This window comes from Mirounga angustirostris, unplaced genomic scaffold, assembly GCF_029215605.1.
Source record: "Mirounga angustirostris isolate CCGP_5_RB_7025 unplaced genomic scaffold, mMirAng1.0.hap1 SCAF_2, whole genome shotgun sequence".
NCBI classification, from domain to species: domain Eukaryota; kingdom Metazoa; phylum Chordata; class Mammalia; order Carnivora; family Phocidae; genus Mirounga; species Mirounga angustirostris.
This window is the reverse complement of record NW_026991710.1, coordinates 166,357,613-166,380,208: the sequence shown is the minus strand read 5'-3', so window position 1 is coordinate 166,380,208 and position 22,596 is coordinate 166,357,613. Positions and strand designations below refer to the sequence as shown.

At 32.8% G+C, this 22,596-nt stretch overlaps 1 protein-coding gene across 1 annotated transcript in view; it reads left to right on the top strand.

Annotated features, from left to right (window-relative positions):
- Positions 1-4,907: 4,907 nt before the first annotated feature.
- ADAM2 (ADAM metallopeptidase domain 2) overlaps positions 4,908-22,596 on the top strand; it is a 166,026-nt gene continuing 148,337 nt past the window's right edge. Inside the window, exons 1-4 of the mRNA XM_064583829.1 lie at positions 4,908-4,962; positions 5,460-5,536; positions 10,417-10,472; positions 18,951-19,029. Coding sequence (XP_064439899.1) covers positions 4,908-4,962; positions 5,460-5,536; positions 10,417-10,472; positions 18,951-19,029 — 267 coding nt within the window. The remainder of the gene's footprint in view (positions 4,963-5,459; positions 5,537-10,416; positions 10,473-18,950; positions 19,030-22,596) is intronic.

The window sequence follows — 22,596 nt, the reverse complement described above, 5'->3', positions numbered from 1 at the left end:
CTTGAGAAAAGAGTGGAAGATAATAGCGAGATCCTTAAAAAAGAAATTAAAAAAAGAACCAATCAGAGATGAAGAACACAATAAATGCAATTAAAAATATACTACATAAAATAAATAGTAGACTAGATGAAGCAGAAAAATGAAACAGCGACCTGGAGGACAGAGTAGTGGGAAGTAATCAAACTGAGAAGATGAGAGGAAAAAATTATGCAAAAAGACTTGGAGAACTCAGCAACCCCATCAAGCATAATAACATTCACATAATAGGGGTCCCTGAAGGAGAAGAAAGAGAAAAAGGGACAGAATATGTATTTGAAGAAATAATAACAAAACTGTCTGAATCTGGGGAAGGAAACAGAAATCCAGACCCAAAAGTCACAGAGATAACTGAACAAAATCAACCCAAAAGGTCCACACCAAAACATATAGTAATATAAAAGTAGTGATGGGGTACCTGGGTGGCTCAGTCAATTAAGCATCGACTTGATTTCAGCTCAGGTCACTATTTCAGGGTCATGGGATTGAGCCCCGAATCAAGCTCTGCACTCAGCAGGGAGTCTGCTTGAATTCTCTCTCCCTCTTCCTCTGCTCCTCTCCCAGCTCTCTCTCTCTCTCTCTAAAATAAATAAATCTTAAAAAAAAGAAAAAAAAGACAAAAAACAGGAAAAAATAGAAAACTTCTAGCAAGATGAGAGAAGTAAAATTAACATATCTGTATGAACAGTAAATGAAATAGACATATTGCTTCAATTAAAGCTAAATATTGTCAATCTAGAGTTAAAAGAAAGCTATATGCTATTTACAAATGCACATATACACTTTATTTTATTTTTTTTAAGATTTTATTTATTTATTTGAGACAGAGAGCATGAGAGGGAGGAGGGTCAGAGGGAGAAGCAGACTCCTTGCTGAGCAGGGAGCCCGATGCGGGACTCGATCCCGGGACTCCAGGATCATGACCTGAGCCGAAGGCAGTCACTTAACCAACTGAGCCACCCAGGCGCCCACACATAAACACTTTCAAAGTAAGGATACACTTTTAAAAATGTTTTGAAATTACTTTTATTTATTTATTTTTATTTTTATTTTTTAAGATTTTGTTTATTTATTTGACAGAGAGAGACACAGGGAGAGAGGGAACACAAGCAGGGGGAATGGGAGAGGGAGAAGCCGTCTTCCTGCTGAGCAGGGAGCCCGATGTGGTGCTCGATCCCAGGGCCCTGGGACCCTGACCTGAGCCGAAGGCAGACGCTTAATGATAGAGCTGCCCAGGTGCCCCAGAAATTACTTTTAATGTAAAATAAAACATAGATGCAGAAAACCAACATATGAATGCATTTTATGAGATGCCATCCTTGTAACCACCATCCAGATGAAAAACAGAACTATCCCAGTCACCCAGCAGCTCCTTCCTGTGCTCCCCTCAGTCACACCTGCCTCCCCCACCAAAGTGACTTCCAGCTGATTTCATAACAATTATATCTGTATGTCTTTATAGTTCTGTTGCCCAAAAAGCATCCCTGGACATTATGATTTAATCTCGTCCTTTGTGTTTTCTACAATTCATAATACATTGTCTCTTTTAATTCGCAGGTTTCCCCTCCATCCCCTTTTTCCCTTATAATAAAAAAAAAATTATAATTGGAAATTTGGACCTCTTAATCCCTTTCACTTATTTTACTCCTCTTATAACTTATTTTTTAAAGATCCCAGGTTTTGCATTGTAGTTTCTTGTAGTTTCTCCTGGTCTGGATATTGCTATTTGTATATTCACAGTGCTGTTTACCCTTCTCTGTAAATATAAGGACACATTTACAAAGTAAAAGAATTTTAAAAAATATTCCATACAAAATCTAATCATGAAAAAACAAATCTGGATATGGAAGTGTGAGACAAAATAGAAAATGACAAGGTGTATTACAATAGGTAAAGAGTGATATTCATAATGATAAAAGCCATTCATCAAGAAGACAAAACATCCCTAAATGGGCATATATAAAATAACATATCTTGAAAATATAAGAATAAAAAAATTGATAGAACACAAAGGAGTAATAGAAATATCTGCTATCTTAGTTGAGTATATTAAAAGAACAAGCAGGCAAAAAATTAGCAAAGCTGTAAAATATTTGAAACTTATCTAACTTGACCTAATTGACACTTATAGAATAATATAGCTCACAAGTGAATAATCCACACTCTTTTGAATTTTACATGGAGCCATCTATCCATAATGAACCATCTAATGCACAATGAATCTTCTCTCAGTAAATTACAATGGCTAAAATGATTCAGAGTATGATCTGTGACCACAATAGAATTAAATTAGATGTTAATAAGAAAAATGTATGTGAGATATCCTCAAACCATGGAATTTAAATGGCACATGGGGCAAGAGGAAACCATGATGTGAATTAGAAAATATTTTGAAATAAATATTAATGGAAATAAAGCATATTAACATATGTTGAATATAATACATATAAATTTGGTGATTAATTTAAAGTGATGATAAATGAACATTTATAGTTTTAAATGTATATATATATTAGAAAGAAGAATGGTTTAAAATGAATAAGATAAACTTCCATTCTTAGAAGCTAGAGAAAGAAATTACACCCAAAGTAGAAAAAGGAACATAAGAGCAAAAATCAATAAAATAGAAAACAAACATATAATAGGAAAAAAAAAGAAATCCCCAACTTATTTTAAAAATAAAAATAATAAACTCAAAGAATGAAGAATGTAGAGAAAAATCACAAAATTATCAATATTGACAATGAAAAAAAGGGATTTGTAGAGATTCTATAGAGTTCAAAAGGAGGATAAGGGAGGGAGGGGTATTATGAACAACTTTGGCCAATATATCTAACAACTCAGAAGAAATAGATAAAATCCATCAGAAACAGAACTTTTCTAATGTAAAGAGAAAGAGAATATCTGAATATATATATATATTAAAAATTGGCTTCATAATTTAAAAAGAAAGTCTCTCACAAATAAAATTCTAAGTCCAAATCACTCCATTTCTAAATTCTAAGAAACATAAGAAGAAGAAATATTCACAGCATTACACTAACTCTTTCAAAGACTAGAGGAAAGGAATAACATTTTCCAATTTCTTTTATGAGGCCAGCTTAACTCTGGTACAAAAATTGACAAGTTTATTACAAGGAAAGAAAATTACAGACATATATTTCTTATGACTATGGATGCAAAAATCCTAAACAAAATGCTGGCAAATCAATCCAGCAAAATGTAAAAAGATAGTACCTCAAATAGGATGTATCCCAGCATACAATTTGTTTCAACACTAGAAAGTCAATAATTTTAATTCACTAAATTAACAGAAAATAAAGAAAACTATATGATCACCTCAATTTATATAACAAAAGCTTTTTTTTTTTTAATTGAAAGAGAGAGTATGAGAGAGCAAGCTGGGGTGGGGGGTGTGGGGTGGAGGGGAAGAGTAGAAAGAAAGAGAGAGAGGGAATCCTAAGTAGGCTCCACACTCAGTGGGACCCCAAAGTGGGGCTTAATCTCAGGACCCTGGGATCATCACCTGAGCTGAAATTAAGAGTCGGTCATTTAACCGACTAAGCCACCCAGGTGCCCCTAAACAAAAACTTTTGATAAAATTCACATTTGCAATAAGATACATATGAAAACCCCAGCAAACGGGGACGGGGGAGTAAATTTCTGAATATGAATGTGTATGTACAAAAATCCATTGAATGTAAGCCCCAGTGTAGAAGATACTTGCAAACCATGATATCCAACAAAAGAATCATATCTGGAATGCATTAATAGGCTCAACATATAATAAGAAAGAGACAAGACCACTCAGTTGAAAAATGGACCAAAGTCTCAAATAGACATTTACCAAATAAGTTATATAAATGACCAATAAATATATACAATTGTGCTAAAGTTTATTAATAACTGTGAAAATGCAAAATAATGACTATAATGAAATAAACAAAAAACAAGTCTAGGCATTGATACAAATTGGAATTCTCATACATTTCTGGTGAAAATATAAATTAGTACAACAATCTTGGAAAACTTGGAAGTATCTATAAAACATACCCTGTGATTTAGCAACTTCACTCTAGAAATATATGCGAAGGAAATCACTACATATGTTCACCAAAGAAAGAAAATAGCCAAACACGGTTTTTAATAGCCACCACTATAAATAAACCAACGTTAATCAACAGTAAAATGGAAAAACAGATGGTGTTATATTAATTCAATGGGCGATAAACACCTATGAGGAAAAAGGAAGGCTATTGCTCTTCATGTATGGATGGATGGATGGCTCTCATAATCATTATATTAAAAGAACTCACATGTAAGAGTACATGGTGATTAGTTCCATTTATATAAAGTTCAAAAACAGACAAAACTAATCTATGATGGTAGCGGTAATGATTGTCATGGGGCACTCTGGGGGTTTTGGTGGTTCTATGTTTTATTTTTTGATCTGACTCTAGGTGTTAATTACACTGGTTTGTTCACTTGAATATTAATCGAACTGTTAGCCTATGGTTTTTAGACTATATGTATGTAGATATATAGATATCTTCAATGAAAAGTTCTGTAAGAAGTGTGTATGAATCTTCCTGTTCATAACTGTTTCTTCAGCCGTGCATTTTGGAAGTGATTCTGCTCTTTTTTTAGCCTCAAAGCGGCGTCAAACTGATTCGAAGTCTTCTGCACAGACTTAGGGGCCAAGACAGCCTACGTTCAACTGTGCACTGCACCCATCCTCTCGGCCCACCTCTGCTCTCACAGCCGACTGCCTCTTGCTGGGTGCGTGGCCGGGAGGGGTCTCCTCGCGCTCCCAACTGCCCTGTAGGCAAGCCAACTGCCGTTATTTGGGCTGGCATACAGGACATGAAGCCATGTTGTGCTTACTACTTCTTCTCACCGGGCTCGTCAGGGTCCAGACAGACAATAGTAAGTACAAGAACCTTTCCTCTGACCTTTTGGGAATGTCAGCTCTCTTCTCCGTTTTCTTCTGAGAGGCCAGATGTCCCTGGGAAAGTGCTTTCTTGTAGGGGCTCCGACTCTGTAAGCCAGAGCCCACTGCTGCATCACCTTCCCCAACCAAAATCCACATTGGATGTGAGGCGGCTTTCCCACTCCTCCTGGTACCGTATGAAAGATGAGAGATGCCATGGTTCGAGTGAATGCCTCAAGGTTAGAGTTTCATATATTGCTTTGCATTTTCGACTTGTGGACCCTGTAGTTGGAAAAGTCCGAAAGACCTGACTTTATTTGTACTGAATTTCTCTTTAAAGTCTTGTATTTCTAGAAAGAAGTGGGAATTGAGTGATTTGAAAAGATAGTTTAAAAAAAGGTGGCATATGAAAGATTATGGATTTAGATGAGGAAATAATGGAGGAAACTATGAGGTGATGGTGTTACTCTAATAAAACATTTGTCCCTTGCAGATTCTGAAAGACTACGTGTGCAAATTACAATACCAGAGAAAATACTGTCAATATTAAGTGGAGGAGTTGAATCACATGTAATTAAGCACTAGCATTTTTCACATTCTAAAATCATGTAGATTTTTTTTTTGTAAGATGTAAACTTGGCATTTTCATCCATGCAAACTTAGTGAATGTTATATTTATACCCAGTTTTCCTTAAGTGGAAAAGGCCTTTTGAAAATGAACCAAGATAAACTATGCTTCATAGAAATATGGTGCAGTGATACTTATTATCAAAGCCCCAAGTCCCATCTTTCAAATCTTTTTTCCTCTTGAGTGTCTTTGAATAATGATAGACCTGATTCGTCTAGAGATTCTCTTCTTACTCACTAGGCTATCTTTGGAGGGTTTTTTTGTCCTTGTTAAGAAAGCCTATGGCTTCCTTATACTGTATAGTGATAATTTCATTTAATGAAGTTTTATATGAGTAATTTTTGCATTTGATTGCAAATATGTTAATCATTAAGACATTTTTTCATGACATCTTAGTTCATCTTGGTTCAGGGTATTAGGTTTTCTTTTCTTTGAATTAGAAAATATATTTTTTAAACTAATTTCTAGAATCATTTCTAAGATGTGAAATATATTTTTTCAAACACCACACCTTAATTTTCTTTTTGGTTGGGTAGTAAGTGTTCTGGTAATTTGAGTGCAAATATTTCCTTAGCAACTACCCACTTGTCACCCTAATTTACAAACTTAAAATTTTCAATATATCATTTTAAAAGGAATGCATGTTTATGAAAACTTAAAATTTAACCATTTAAATAGAAAAAAAAGGTGAGGCATTTAACAGTATTTTGAGAGAGTTTTATTTTTTAATGCAAAAATAATATGGAATTGCTTACTCATATTAGAAAATATATACAGAATCTACTTAGAAGGAAATATCTTCAACCAGGCATCACCACCTTCTATGATAGTAATTCTCATAAGAGAAGTACAAAAAAATCACTTGTCCTCAACTGTCAATTTCATGAGGGAAAAAGTTTGACTATTTTGTTAATGTCTCTATCCCCATGTCTAGAACAGTGCTGAATACATATTGTTTTTTGAACCAGTGAGTCTATATTGTACTTACTGGTTTAACAAATGTTGTAAACATAACAGTGTATGTTTATAACTGTTAGAATTAACAAATAAATGATATAGATTATAAGAAGAAAATATTCAACTAGAAGTTCTAAAAAAAGCTGAATGGCATGTCTAGATGTGAAAAGTATAATGAAAGTGGGAAATAAATCAAGAATTAACAGTAGACTAGATAGATGCAACATATAAATGACTACGGGAGAAGGAAGATAGAATTAGAAGCCTCAGTATATAATAACTGAAATTCCTGAAAGAGGGGGAAAAAACCTGGAGAAGAGGCTATATTTAAACATATAATAACTGAGAAATTATAGAAAAAAGAGAATCTTCAGATGCAATTATGACAACACAGAATAAATAAAAATCAGTATTGACAACACCTTGACATAGCGAAATCAGAATACCAGACATTCTACTGGATGGATATTATAAAATAGGAGTAAAATAAGACAAAGAATGAGATTCAAATATTAAAATTAAGTAGAAATGCAGAACAAAAAAATAAGAGAAAATACACACACATATCTATACACATATATTTAATAATAATTATTGGTAAATAACATATTTTTGATAAAGTGTGTGTATTGTACACATGTGTATATATATATACACATTTGTATGTGTGTATACATACCCATATATATGTACAACACACACACACACACACACACACTTAGGCCAAAAATATGAGTTACTTAACAATATTATTTAAAAGGTAAAGACTTTTTAGGATATAGTCAACCTTTATTGAAAGACATTAGATTCTCTTTCCCTCTCCCTCTGCCCCTTCTACCTGTGCTCTCTCTCTCCCACTCTTTTTCTAAAATAAATAAATAAATGTTAAAAAAATTATACAACCACTAATTAAAGTGGAAAAATAAAAAATAGATCATGTTGGCAGTCAAGAATATTCAGTATTTTCTTAGGTTAATTTTCACCAAATCTATAGATTGACTGCTGTTCCCATAAGAAATTTCATGGAGGGGCGCCTGGGTGGCTCAGTCGTTAAGCATCTCCCTTTGGCTCAGGTCATGATCCCGGAGTCCTGAGATAGAGCTCCGCATAGGGCTCCCTGCTCCGAGGGAAGCCTGCTTCTCCCTCTCCCGCTCCCCCTGCTTGTGTTCCCTCTCTCACTGTGTCTCTCTCTGTCAAGTAAATAAATAAAATCTTAAAAAAAAAAAAGAAATTTCATGGAAATTGGCAGGTTGACTCTAAAATGTATATGGAATGGTAAAAGGTAAAAAATTGTTAACTTTGAAGAACAAAACAGTGATTTACTTTGGATTATTTCAAAACATATTTTAAAGTTTCAGTAATTAATATAATGTATTTCTAAGGGACAAATAAATTAATAGAACAGAATAGAGTGCCTCCTAAAACCCACACACATATGAACTTATTCAATTCAATGGTGGCAATGAAATCATTGAATAAAGAAGTACTAGTTAATAAATGGTGAATGCACAGTTGATTAAGGATATGGAATAACAATAAAGTGTATATTAATGCTACATTATACACCAAAATTGATTCAAGATCATTTAAATGCATACATCTGAGAGTAAAATACTAAAAATCTGGAAGACAAGATAGGAGATTATTTCTAGAATCTTATAATAGGGAAGAATTATACTGGAAAGAAAAAGGAACACAAATTCTTAAGTGAAGGATTAAGGAATGTCTAGATTTATTTATTTATTTATTTATTTATTTATTTATTTAATTTTTAAGTGAAAAATGTTCCAGACTCACAGAAGATATTTGCAATCCATGTAACACACAAAAGGTATCCAGAATGTATCAAGAATTCATACAAGTCAATAAGATAAAAAGCAAAAAAATAGAAACATGTACAAAGTTATGAATGACAAGGGTTGAACTTGAAAGGGTAATAATTATCAAACATATATACAAATCAGGATATTTATAGGGAATTGCCAAGTAAACGCAATAGGTTACTATTTCACATCATCAATGGCAAAAGTTAAATGTAACAAAACAAAATGCAATTAGAGGAGATGGGTAAAATGATAATATTATTTACTTTTTGTGAATGTCTACATCGGTATAACAAATTTGCAGATTAATTTTAAACTTGAAGTGAAGTTGCAGAAGTACTTTTTAATAAAAGAATTTCACTCATAGGTTTAGTTTAACATATCTAGCAAATATGCACAAAGAGGTATGTCTAAGATTATTTACTGGGGCATTGCTTAAAATAGTGAAACAAAACTAAACATCCATTGACAGCATAGATGAATAAACTGTGCTATATTTAGAAAATGGCATACTATACCATCAAAAAAATAAATTATAAAGCTACATGTGTTGATGATGTTGATGATAGCAAATGTTTGCATAGTGCTTATTGTATGAGATAGTGTTTCAAGCAGAGATGTAATCCAGCAATGAAATATAACTTGTAGAAGGATTACATTTATGCAGAGCTAAAATTTATGCAAAAAATTACTTAAACATCCATTATTAGTATAAATATAAAAATATGCATGGGAATGATAAACACAAAATTCAGGATGTTGGTTAGCTGGAGTGCAAGAAAGGGAATTAATCTTGGGATGAGAAAGTACTTAAAATTGTTTTCAAATACTTGTAATGTTTTTATTTTTTAACATAGACATTGGTGACAAGGCATTTTATATAATTTGCTGTAATGTTTATATGTCCAAAATATGTAATAATTAAAAATAACAATCAAGTGTGGCTTATAGAGAAGATCAAATGCCTTTGAAAAAAAATCATGCATAAAGTTGAAATATTGAAAGCTTTCCTCCTGAGATCAAGAAAAAGATAAGGATGTCCACAATTACCTTTTCTGTTTATCCTTGCCTGGAAATATTAGCCACTGCAATAAGGAAGGAAAACAACAAAAATTAAAAATAGGCATAATAATTGGAAAAAAATAATGCTATCATTATTTACAGATTAAGTGATTGTATACAAAATAAAATCCAAAATAATCTAGAGAAAATTATAAATAACATAACAATTTTGTAAATTCTTTAGAAACAAGATCAAAACACAACAAAGCAAAAAGAGACAAGATCAAAACATAAAAATCAATCATATTTCTATTCTGCAAAACAAAAATATAAAATGAAACTTTTAAAAAGAAAATTTTACACTACATAAAAGTCAAAATCCAAATAAATCTTACAAAGATAAGCAAAACCTCCTCTCTAAAGACAATAAAACAAGATGAGAGAATTAAAGGCTTAAATAAATGGACTATATCCCATGCTATTGGATTGGAAGGCCCAATAATGTAAAGATGTCAAAGCTACCCAAATTGATCTAACAAGACTAAACTGCCTATTTGTGAGACATCATTTCTTAATCTTACTATTAGTAAAATAGATCAATAAGTTTTGATCCAAACTTGGAATGAATTTTATAAAATCTGCAAATATACATTATGTGCTATTAAATCTTTGTTCTACTGCATAAATTTTATATCAAATAATTTATATTCTTTCATTTTAAGCATAAGTTTTGCAGTGGCCTCAGTCTTTATTAAGCTAATGTAATTATTGGATGAAGACCAATTTTTCAGATTCAAATGTTTATTAGCTACATTTAAAAATTAACAAATAAATGACACAAATCATATTCTTCCATTTTTATTATGAAAACCAATATTTAAGTATCAAGTTTCATTGAAATAAATCAACATTAAATTATAAATTTTCCTTTTTTTGTATTCATGTGCTTTGAATGTAATTATCATTAATATAAAATGATAGTTTTCCTTTCTAACATTCTTCTCACTTTTCTTTGCCTTTTTATGATACTCTTCTTGCAGGTGTCCTACAACATTATGATTGAAGGAAAAACATACACAGTGAACCTAATGCAAAAGTAGGTGATATACATTATTTTATCATCTGTATTTGTTCTAATTGTTGTTTATAATTAATCCAGAATGTAATTATTTGGTATTTTTAAATGTTCCTAGTTACTGGCTATTCATTTGTCTTTTTTTTTATTTTTAATTTTTAATTTTTAATTTTTTTATTTTTTTGACAGAGAGAGACATAGCGAGAGCAGGAACACAAGCAGGGGGAGTGGGAGAGGGAGAAGCAGGCTTCCTGCAGAGCAGGGAGCCCGATGTGGGACTCGATCTCAGGACCCTGGGATCATGACCTGAACCGAAGGCAGACGCTTAATGACTGAGCCACCCAGGCGCCCTATTCATTTGTCTTTTATTTTATGCCTTAAAAACTTTAAGTCTATATAATAAATATCTAGAAGTTGAACCTGTAGTGTATACTCCCATCTTCCTCCTTCTCAGTAACACCAGATTTTTATTTGGCTATCCATGAATTTCATGAAGGATGAATTTTGTTATTTTTTAACCTTTATCAAAACATAAATATGTCTTGTTTTTGAATCCCTAATATTCAACCATATTTGAAAAGAACATCATGAATTTTAGGGTGGAAGGAATAGTGATAATTAGAAGAAATTACTTAACACTTCATGTCAGAATGTATTTAGGACTTAGAATATAATTGTAATTAGCCAAACTCAATCCCATGCCAGCTGATGAATTTAGGAAAAATAAGCACATCATACTAAGGAATAAAGAAAAATCAGAATTGTGATGGTACTTTTTAAATGGTACTTTTTAAATGGTAAAAATAAGAATTTCAGAACTCTCCATTAATGTATTTTTAAAACGGCGTGAAATTTTTTTCTTTCCAAATTTTTATTTAAAATCCAGTTAGCTAATACATAGTGTAATACTAGTTTCAGGAGTAGAATTTAGTGATTCATCACATACATATAACACCCAGTGCTCATCACAAGTGCCCTCCTTAAGCCCCATCACCTATTTTGCCCATCCCCCACCCACTTCCTCTCTGGTAATCCTGTTTGTTCTCTATAGTTAAGTCTCTTTTATGGTTTGCCTTTCTCTCTCCCCATCCCCCCCACCGCCATGTTAATCTGTTTAGTTTATTAAACTCTACATATGAGGGAAACCATATGGTATTTGTCTTTCTCTGACTGACTGATTTCGCTTAGCATAATACACTCTAGCTCCATCCATGTCGTTGCAAATGGCAAGATTTCATTCTTTTTTTATGGCTGAGTAATATTCCATTGTATATATATACAACCTCTTCTTTATCCATTTATCAATTGATGGACACTGGGCTGTTTTCATAATTTTGTTATAGTAGGCCATGCTGCTATAAATATCAGGGTGCATGTATCCCTTTGAATTAATATTTTTGTATTCTTTGGGTAAATAGCTAGCTGTGCAATTGCTGGGTCATAGGGTAACTGTATTTTTACCTTTTTGAGGAACCTCCATACTGTTTTCCAGAACAGCTGCACCAGTTTGCATTCCCACCAACACTGTAAGAGGGTTCCCTTTTCTCTGCATCATTGCCAACATCTGTTGTTTCTCGTGTTGTTAATTTTAGCCATTCTGACTGGTGTGAGGTGGTTATCTCATTGTGGTTTTGATTTGTATTTCCCTGATGATGAGTGATGTTGAGCATCATTTCATGTGTCTGTTAGCCATCTGTGTCATCATTAGTTGCATTTTATATTCTATATTTTTTTCCTGATATAAAGAAAGACAGCTTCTGAATAGCAGTATATTTCTTAAGCTGTCTTTTTTATATTAGGAAAAAAATGGTGTGATGAATTGAGTATTTCACACCCTACAATTAATGCTTTTCTTTTCACACATACAAGCAAAGTTCACTTAAAAACCGTCACATAGAACACAAAATCTTTTGAAGAGTAACCACATTCTCAATGACTGGCATGATAAGATTAGAACATAATTACAAGTGTTTAATCAAAGAAGAACCAGCTTTTTGGAAATTAAGTAAGAGTTACCAAATGAGTCTTGGCTTAGAGAAATTCAAAATATTGTTGCAAAATGTCAATAAAGTAGTAAATAGAATTTAACTTTTTAGATGTGACCAAATTCGTAATCAAAGTAAAACATAAAACTTTCATTTTTTTCATTTTATATGCAACGGATGAGAATACAGTGAGTGGTACTGTGGCGAAGAGGAGACAGAATAAGTGTTGCCAGGGAATCCCTGCTGTTGGAGTTACAAAGCCTTCAGTGACCACTGTCCCTACTCAGGGTGTCTTGGCAGGTAGTTGTCTTCAGGCCTAGCCAACAGTTTATATACAAACAGGGTGATGTCACTTGCACTCTCAACAGCCTATGAAGCTTTGGGTATGTGCAGAGCTAGGAGGAATCTGTATCTTGTCACAGAAACTTATCAATACCCTAGGGTCTCCAAACATACAAAATTAGAACACCAATTTTATCACATTGCTCAAAGGTGTTCTTGCCAAACTCAGGAATGGATCTAGATTAGAATATTGAGGGTAATACTACAGGCAAGCCTCATTTTAATTGTGCTTCATATATACTACTTTTTTACATATTGAAGGTTTTTGTGGCAACCCTATGTCAAGCAAGTGGTTTTATTGATGTTTCTGCTTCATTCCTGGTGGGTCCATTTAGCTGTCTCCAATGTTTATATTATTCCTCATCTCAGAGTTTCAGCAATGATGGGGCCATTTGTAATCCATTCCACATCTGCATGAGATGTAGTTTAGGGTTTTCATTTTTGCATGTGATGCTCCTTCTGCCGTTGTCAGGATATGCTTCATTCTGTCCATTGTCTACAGACAGCAGGTATTGATTTTTTTTCTCCTTCTGTTTACAAACTGCTGAGGATATTTCTAGCTCTATGTTCTTTACTGAAAAGCCCACAGTGTGTTCTCATGCTAGAGACCAGAGGCCATTTAACCTTCCTGCCCTAAGGCACAATTCTGGTCCAGATTCTGTCCTAGTTTGCAGTGTCACCTGCTCACTCTTTCAGCTGCAGCACTAGCCTTTGCTTTTACTTCCTTGATCATTCTGTTTAAAGTAAGAATCAGTACACCTTTTGCAAAGGGCAAACATTTTAGAATGAACTCCGGTCTCTCTTGCAACCACTCAATTCTGCCATTGTGAAAGCTGGCATAGGGGATATGCAGATAGATGGATACAGGTATATTCTAATATCACTTCATATAAAAAAAAAGTGGTGCATTGGGTTTGGCCTATAGGCCATACTTCGTCAACACACTTTATTGTTTAAAGTGTAGTACCATATTTAAAAATAGTTAATGGTTAATTGGTCATTTCTGTGTGTTGAGAGTGGAAATGGAAATAGGGGATTAGGTCTTCTCTCACAAAAATCACTACCAATTACCTTTATTGTTGTTTTAATATTTCTTATTGTACAATATATTAAGTATAAATTAAAATACATGAAATATGTTTATGCAGTTAAATGAATAATTATGAAATGAACATTCCTGTACCCTGACATTAAACACACATTGACTGCCCTCCAAAAGCCATACAGATACCATTTTCCATCCCTGTTACTTGTAACTATTTTCCTGATCCGTTGTGATAACCATTTCCTTGATTTTATTTAATTATCCTAAGTAATATATTTCTATGTGTTTGTTCTGAATTCTAAATGAATCACAGCATATTCTCCTACAGCTTATGTCAGTCACTCAAAATAATGTCTGTGAGATTTATCAATGTTGTTAAAAGTAATTCCAGTTTATTCATTTTTATTACTGTATAGGATCCAATTTTATGATTATGCAACAATTTATTCTGTTATTTTGGACATTTTTGTTTTTTCTATTATGGAGATATTACAAATATTCAGATATGAAAACTCTTGTATATGTATTCTTTGTCACATATGCACAGGATTTTCTAGGACATATAATTAAGGATAGTCTGGATTGTTAACTTATATGCGTTGTCATAATTATTAAACAATTCTCCCAAAGCATTAGACTAATTTAAATGCCCCTCAAAATTGCATATTCTATAAATAATGGTAGATAGTTTAAGTTTTCAATAACTGTTGATTATGTACTGATGTCTTACTGTGATTTAATATGTATCTAAATGCAAATAAGTCTGAATACTTTTTTAAATATATCAGTTGGCTGCTTGGATTTTCTTCTTTGTAAAGCACCTACATAAGACATTTATACTTTTTAAAAAGACAGGTCTAATCTGGCCTTTTCTTTCCTATTTTCAGGAATTCTTTTAACTTTTTGCCTAAAAGTCTAATTCATGATGTGTCTTCAAATAACTTCTCCTATTTTATGCCTTCTGTTTTCACACTTACGGTATTTTAGTAAAGAGAATTTTTCCTTTATGAAAAATTATAGTTTTATCTTGTATAAAAAAATGCTCCTTTACTCCAGTTGTCCTCTACATTATGTGATTTTTGTATTATTGCTTTGCTTTTAATTTTTTTTGTGTTTATTTTGATCTTTGTTTATAACTTCCTCAAAAGAATTCTAAGTTGATTACTCATCAACCATTTTTATTTTCTAGTTTAAAAATTTAAGGCTAACTTTTTTCTCCAAATACTGCTTAGCTACTCCTCACATCTTTAGGTGTGTAGAATTTTCTCTGGTTTACCACTAGCAAACATAAGTTCATATTACATATCTTCTTTGGCCCATGAATTATTTCACTGTATCTCTAAATACCAATACATGTGGCACTTTTCTAGGTATTATTTCTAGTAATTTTTGATCACAGAATATTCTTTGATTTCAATCCTTTAAAAGTTGAGGCTAACTTTGGGATGTAATATATATTCAGTTTTTGTAAATATTCTATATGTACTAGAAAATAGCATGTATCCTGCAATTATTTACTATAATGTTCTTTTTAAATCATGTCATAGAATTCTTCCATATTCAAAAATGATTTTTCTATTTAGTAATATATATGTGTTAAAATCTTCCACAGTGATTTTCAAATTGATTAAATTTTGAATTCCATATTTTGAAGTTATAAAAAATTAAATAAAAATTTTACCTTTTTAGTGAATAAAATTTTAACATTATGAAGCGGCTAGTAATTATTTTAAATTTTATCTGATGTATATATAGTTACACTAACTTTATTTTGTTTCGTATTTGTAAACTACATTTTCCTACCATTTTCTTTCCATTTTTATCCAGTCTGGATTTTTCTTTTATTGAGTGTGAAACTTTCTTTAAATGCAGTCCAAATGATCATTTTTATTTTGTTGTTACTATTATTTTCATAATTTAAAAGAAATAATTGTCTACATACATCCATCAAAGCTACTATTTTCTTCTAATGGTTTTCATTGTTTTCACTTTCACAGTTAGCTCTAAGATTCATCCAGAATTGATATTTATGTGTTTTGTGAGCATAAGAGTGAAGATTTAATTATTTCTTCATATTAGCATGCTATGGATTTAGCAAAGGCCGTTGGGAAGACAACACAACCTTTCTTCACTGCACTGTAATGTAATTGATGTCATAAATTGAATGGCTCTGGACCCTTTTTTTCTCTTCTGCTAGTTTATATATTTATTCTTGCACCCTATTTATCTATACAAATACCATACTGTACTAATCACTGTGACTTTATAATAGTTCTTGATGCCCAGCCTTGTTCAACAGTTTTAAGATGTCCTTGCTTTTCTTGACCCTTTGATTTTCCATATAATTTTTGAAATCATTTTATTATTTTTCTTTTGTGCCTTTTATTTTATATTCTTTTTTATTGTCTTCATTTTAACAAATCTGTCATTTTATACTGTACCATTCCCCATCAATTAAATTCTTTGTTATACATTCTTTTACTATTCTTTTAGTAGTCTATCTAGATTAACATGTTAATCTCTGAGTTATTGAACCTAATATGCATTATTACTTTTATCAGTTACCCTATATTGTCAAATCATTAAATCTTTTAATTCCACTTGCCTTCTTTTATGTTTTCATTATTTTTTTCAGCCTTTATAATCCTGCATACTTTTAAACCCCAATGAGATTATTTTTTGTACAGTCAATATTCTTTTATATTTAACCATAAATTTACTCATTCTGGTGCTTTTCATTTCTTCCCGCATTTCCATTTCTATATGCAGTTAATTTATATATCTCTCTGGAATTCTCTATATTTCTGTTGCAAGTCTGCTTGTTTTTGATTATATTGGTTTGTATTCATTGCTAAATTTTTACCTAACCCTACTCTTAAACATTTTTTTGCCTTTTAAAATTGTCATTTTATTATCTTCTGACTTTCTTCATTTTTATTGACAAGGTAGTTGTCAGTCTTATTTCTGTTTCTTTGAAAGTAACATCTTTTTTCTTTTTCCTCTTAATACTTTGAAGATTTTATTTTGGTTTTCATTAGTCTTTTAAACAAATCAGATGTGATTTTTCTTTGCTTTTATCATGCTTGAGTTACATAGAGCTTATTGATTCTGTATTACCAGTTTTGAAAAAAAAATTTGCTCTTATTTTCAGAGAAATTAAGTTTAGCTCCTTGGCAACTCTACACAATTTCCAACATCGGCAAAAGATTGTACAGGGAGAGAAGCTATGTATTTTATATACCTCAAACATTCATTACTTTCTCTCTAGGGGGTACATGACACCAGGGGTTCTGCCTGTTTCTAGACATCCCAGGAGCTTTTTTGCCCAAACACAGATATTTGACTTTTTTCTTTCTTTTCCAAAAACCAGCGCCTGCATATGACCAGCTAAATCTCTTTATAAGACCTTCAACTCAGAATCTGTGTGTTTCCTGGAGCCCCACCCCACTGTGGGTCATATTATTTTTTGGTATGACAAAAATGCAAAAAATCTTGCTCTGCTTATCAGTGTTTGGCTCTTTGACATTTTGCTTCAACAAATCCAGACTGCCATGGTAGTCACAAATTTTTATATTATGCTTATTAGAGAAATGAAATGGGATATCTGCATTTACCCTTTCTCTTTATAGCGCCATTTCAGCATATTCTTCCCATACTTACAAATAATATATTGTAATGTGAGTTCTCCATCTAATCTGTTGAATTCTTGTCACATTAGTTCAATATTTATTGAACATTTGTTATTTTACTGATATTCTTCTAAATGCTTGAGATCCACTAGTAAACAAAAGGGACAAGAATCTCTGTTTATATTGTTATCAAATGAGACTAGTAATGCTATTAATGTGGGAAACAAAGGCAAAGGAAAAATTAAATTTCCTTACTACATACAGCTCACTGACAAGTCCTTGAAACAGGCAGAGTGACATTCTTCTAGAAACTCAGCTGCCTCAATGTTAATACTTTGTTAAGGGCAAAAGGCAATCTTAGCCTGACCCCCAGGATTGTGTAAGTCTACTTTAACATATAAAAATTCCTTTGGAAACTTCTTTTATCTCTACTCCACAAAGATGTACGTTGGTAGTCATCCCACAAGCATATGACCCACTGGTATACATCTGAAGGGTCTCATGACTAAGGTTTTATTAGACAGTCATGAATGAACTTTTCCTAACAACAGCTAGCCCCTTAAGGTCCTGGAAACCTTGCTTGCAAAATTTCTTAGAGACTTACACTATCCCTAACCAACCCCCCTCCCAACTTGAAAGTATATAATCGATGACACCTCATGACGCCAGTGCAGCTCTTTCTGCCCAGGGGTCCTGTCCCTGTGCTTTAATAAAACCACTTTTTTGCACTAAAGACGTCTCAAGAATTCTTTCTTGGCTGTTGGCTTTGAACCCTAATATCTTTCCTGCATCAATATCATAAATGAGTGGATTAAGAAGAATGTTAGAAGGTGATAAATGCTTAAGCAAAAATAGAGAGCAAAGTTAGAAGTGTTGTTTGAAAATCTTATGTTTTGATAATTAGGAAAGTTGCGTTTTTAAAATAAACTTGCCAAAATAAGCCTCACTGAGAAGTTGATATGTAAGCAAAGACTTGAAGTAGATGAGATGATGAACTATGCTGAAGAGCATCCCAGGCAGGTACAAATACTCTGAGGCAAAAGTTGCCTATTGTTTTTTGTGTTGTTTTTTTTTTTTTAAGATTTTATATTTATTTATTTGAGAGAGAGAGAGAGAGTGCAAAAGCACAAGCAGGGGGAGGGACAGAGGGAGAAGCAGATGCCCTGCTGAGCAGGGAGCCGAACTCAGGGTTCCATCCCAGGACCCTGGGATCATGACCTGAGCCAAAGGCAGAAGCTTAACCAACTGAGCCACCCAGCCACCCCTTGTTGATTATGTTTTTAAAAACAGCCTAGAGGACAGTGTGATGGTAAAGTGAGTGAGAAGAGGTTTAGACACCAGAATTTTTGAGTAAAATTAGAACAAAGTCCATGCATTCAGGACTTTCTATTTCTTCCCTGACTTGTCTATAATAAATACAATAAAATAAACATTTTTTTCACAATAGGAGCTTAGAAAACAAATTCCCCATTAAATACCTTTTATCTTTATTTTACAGAGCTTTTTTACCTCATAATTTTAGAGTTTATGGTTATGATGGCACAGGAAGTATGAAGCCTCTTGAACAGCAGCTTCAGGTATGACTTTTACTGTCTGTTTTACCTTTATTAGGTGAATTTCTGTGATCACCTTACTTAAGGTTGGCCTGTTAGAAAACAAAGGGTTGGAGTTATGTTTTGTTTTAAAATGAAGTTAACCATTTACTTTTGATGATGCTGTAACAACTAGCATGAGTTAGCTCCTTGGTGAGTTACAGATAGGGGCTACACCAGGTGGTTGTCACATAAAGGAAACTACTTGCAAAAAATAAGATCACAGGGAATAATTCCAAAGCCTAAGCAAGAATGAGCAGGTTCTTTTTCTTTAGTGTTTAGGATGAATATTCAGAAAGGGGAGCTTTGTCATCGCATGTGAAGGTAGGCATAAAGTTGTGCAGGTGTCCTTAGAAAACATGCCTATACACACTTTTTATGCTTGTTAATGAAGCTTGTGCTCCTCATAGGGTGGAGATTTTAGTGTTATAATGAAACAGAGGTAAGTGTTGGACAAGAAGAAGGCGCTGTGGGCATGCTCAGAAAGCCAGTATAAACTAGATGTGGTCTTGGGCTCTTCTCTTGGGTAAAGAATGCAGGATCTTGCTTATTTTTGAAAGAGCTCTGAGAGTCTTACTACAGATTTATTGACTCTGATATGGTTAGGCTATTTCCTAGCCTGGTAGAGACTTAGGTTTGCATTCCCTTTGTTCCCTTAAAATCCTTAACTACTGAGGTTTTGGCATTTCTTTGTAATTCTGATACCTCCTAGGGAGCTCTACAAGAACTGTCCTTGGGCAAATAGTGCTGGTAGGGCATAGATCACAGAAAATAGCTGGGGGTGGGGGGGTGCTAAAATGACTTCTCTTCTGTCACAAAAGCTATGTCTCATCTTTCTTTTTCTGGGGACCCCTAGCTTTCTGCTTATAATGTGTCTCAAGTTAGCCTTATGACACAGATGGTCAACCAAATAAAAAATGATTGTGATTTCTTTAAGCTATTATTTCACAATGATGTACATGTATGTACTTAAGTACATGTAGCAGCAGGGTTGAAAATATCATGGAATACTTAAAGTGGAAAAAATATGATTTGAATCAGGAAAGGTAAATCTGGAAAGAAAAGGAGAATCCAAAGACTTGTCTAACATATGTTCAAGGGTCAAATAAATACACATGGAATTTCATGTACATTTAAGAATATATTAAATTTTCATGTATTTGGAACACTTGCAGCTTCATTTAATAATGTCCATAATTTGTTGTAAAAATAATTGAGAAGCGTGCATAGAATTGCAGGGATTGCTCGTGTTTGAAATGCAGTTTTTCTTTTTTCCCTTCTTGCTGCCCTCCCAATTTCTGTTGTTTTTTTCTGTTTGTATTCCTGATTTCTGCATAGTGAATCAATCAGTATTTTGAAATTAAAACATTTTTATTTAGACTAAACTTTTAACAAAATAAATAATAGATAATGGTGAGTTGCTTTAAGTTTTGTCCAATAGATTAGGCAAATATGTGTGAGTCATCTACAAATATATAAATACTACATGCTGTCAAAAATGATATATATATGTATATGTATACACACACATAAATATGTAATACGTGTGTGTGGCATAAATGTGCATGTGTGTGTGTGTATGTGTGTGAAAGAGAGAGACAGACAGAATTAGCACCAGTGAGACAAAGAGATACAGAGGGCTGCAATATCCCACACCTGAATTTTATGTAATTCTGCTATACCTAACACCTAACTCTGCTTCCTACTTCCCAGGAGGTAACCATGAGAGATAAATGTATAACTTAAAAAACAAAGCAAAGAATGCTTTATTGATAACCTGAATGAAGTTGTTAAGTTGGCTTCAAATGCAATGAATATCTGGTGCCATATAAATAACTTATATTTGCCAAAGCTGCAAGCCTATTTCCAGAGCTGGAAAAATCAGGAAAGTTTATTAAATTAGATTAAAAGTAGGTAAATTTGTTTTTAATGAAGTCTACAAATGATTTTTATCCCTCAAAGTCATATTTTCTTGGTGAATACAGACTTATCTTAGAACAAATTAGCCTGTTAGACATAGAAAGAATTTGGTCCCAGTGCCTAGAGCTTACAAGTATAAGCCATTCATCATTGTTGTGGACTTTACAGTCTCTCTAGAACAAATAAATATTCATCATGATTAAAAGGTAAAATCATCAGGACAGCATAACAATTCAAAATGTGTATGCACATAAAAACAGACCTCAAATTACATGAGGCAGAAATTGACAGAAATGAAAGGAGAAATAAATTATTAAGATAATTGAATTTTTAAATATTATTTTCTCAATAATTGATAGATGAAGTAGAAAGAAACTCAGCAAATCTGTTGGACCTTGAGTGGTAGTATCAATCAACTTCATCTAATCAACATTTATAGGAGCTAACACACAGTAGCAAGAGTATACATATTCTTTTTAGTGCAAAGAGAACATTGAACAAGATATAATAGAAAAAAACAGTGCAAGAAATGGTAATGATAAGAAGAGGAAAAACGAAGAAGGAAATTGATTAATAATAATAATAATGAGCTTTTTGACTCCTCCATGAAAATTTTATCTTAATGATTACTTAAAAATGATTTTTTTACTTATTTACAACTTTTCCAATTATTTATAATGCTGATATAACTTACTGATTATTACAAAGAATTAGGAATGTTATCAATCTGAATAATAGAAACCACATTTGGAAGGAAGTAGATAAAAGCTGGTGGAAAGGTCCAGGTATTTTATCTTGATCTTACAAAGTATGATTCATACAGATGAAACTCTACATGGGCCCACAATAAAAAAAATACAAAGTAATCCATTGATAGTATGCCAATGAAATATTTTTAAAAAATAAGACAAGACACTGTTTTAGTTTATATTTGATTAATGTAAAGAAACCATATAGTATCTTGAAAAGGGAAAGTGTAATATAAAGAATTATTAACTGTAACAGGGACTAGAATAAAAAATAAGAAACAAAGAGAAAATATGCGAAGTCACCAATGTCTTCATTTCTGTATTAAGTAATGATTGCTATCTATGGCTTTTCCCCCTACTACCTATTCCTTTTCCCATTGCTTTCATCCAGAACCTTAGCTTGCTAAGGATATTTATCAAGCAAAATAGAGCAAATCTTTATTCCCAAAGGGTCTGCATCTTTAATCATACTTTCTTTTGGTTGCTGTAATAATCAGCTGGATTCAAGTCATAGCCGTTCTTGCTTCCATTGGTAAAAGCAACCAATTTCCCTTTGATATTCAGAGTCAGTCACTCCAACCACTACATTAGCCTTTGTTTAGTGATGTAAGAATCTCAACATATCCAGCTGGAAGTTTCCACCTTCCAAATTAGTGGAACTGTTATTATGTCTCTTGGTGGAGGAATTCCCTACCAATGACTTGAAGCTAAATGTTATTGAGATGGAAAGCAAAAATTCTACAAGAAGATTATTAGGTATAATGGTGAGAGGAGACATTCCCACTTCAACACTACACATATTCTGGCTATCAGGAAACCATACCATATAATGATCTCTGGTTCAAACATAACCCCAGCCTTTCAGAGTACTAACTGGCATGGT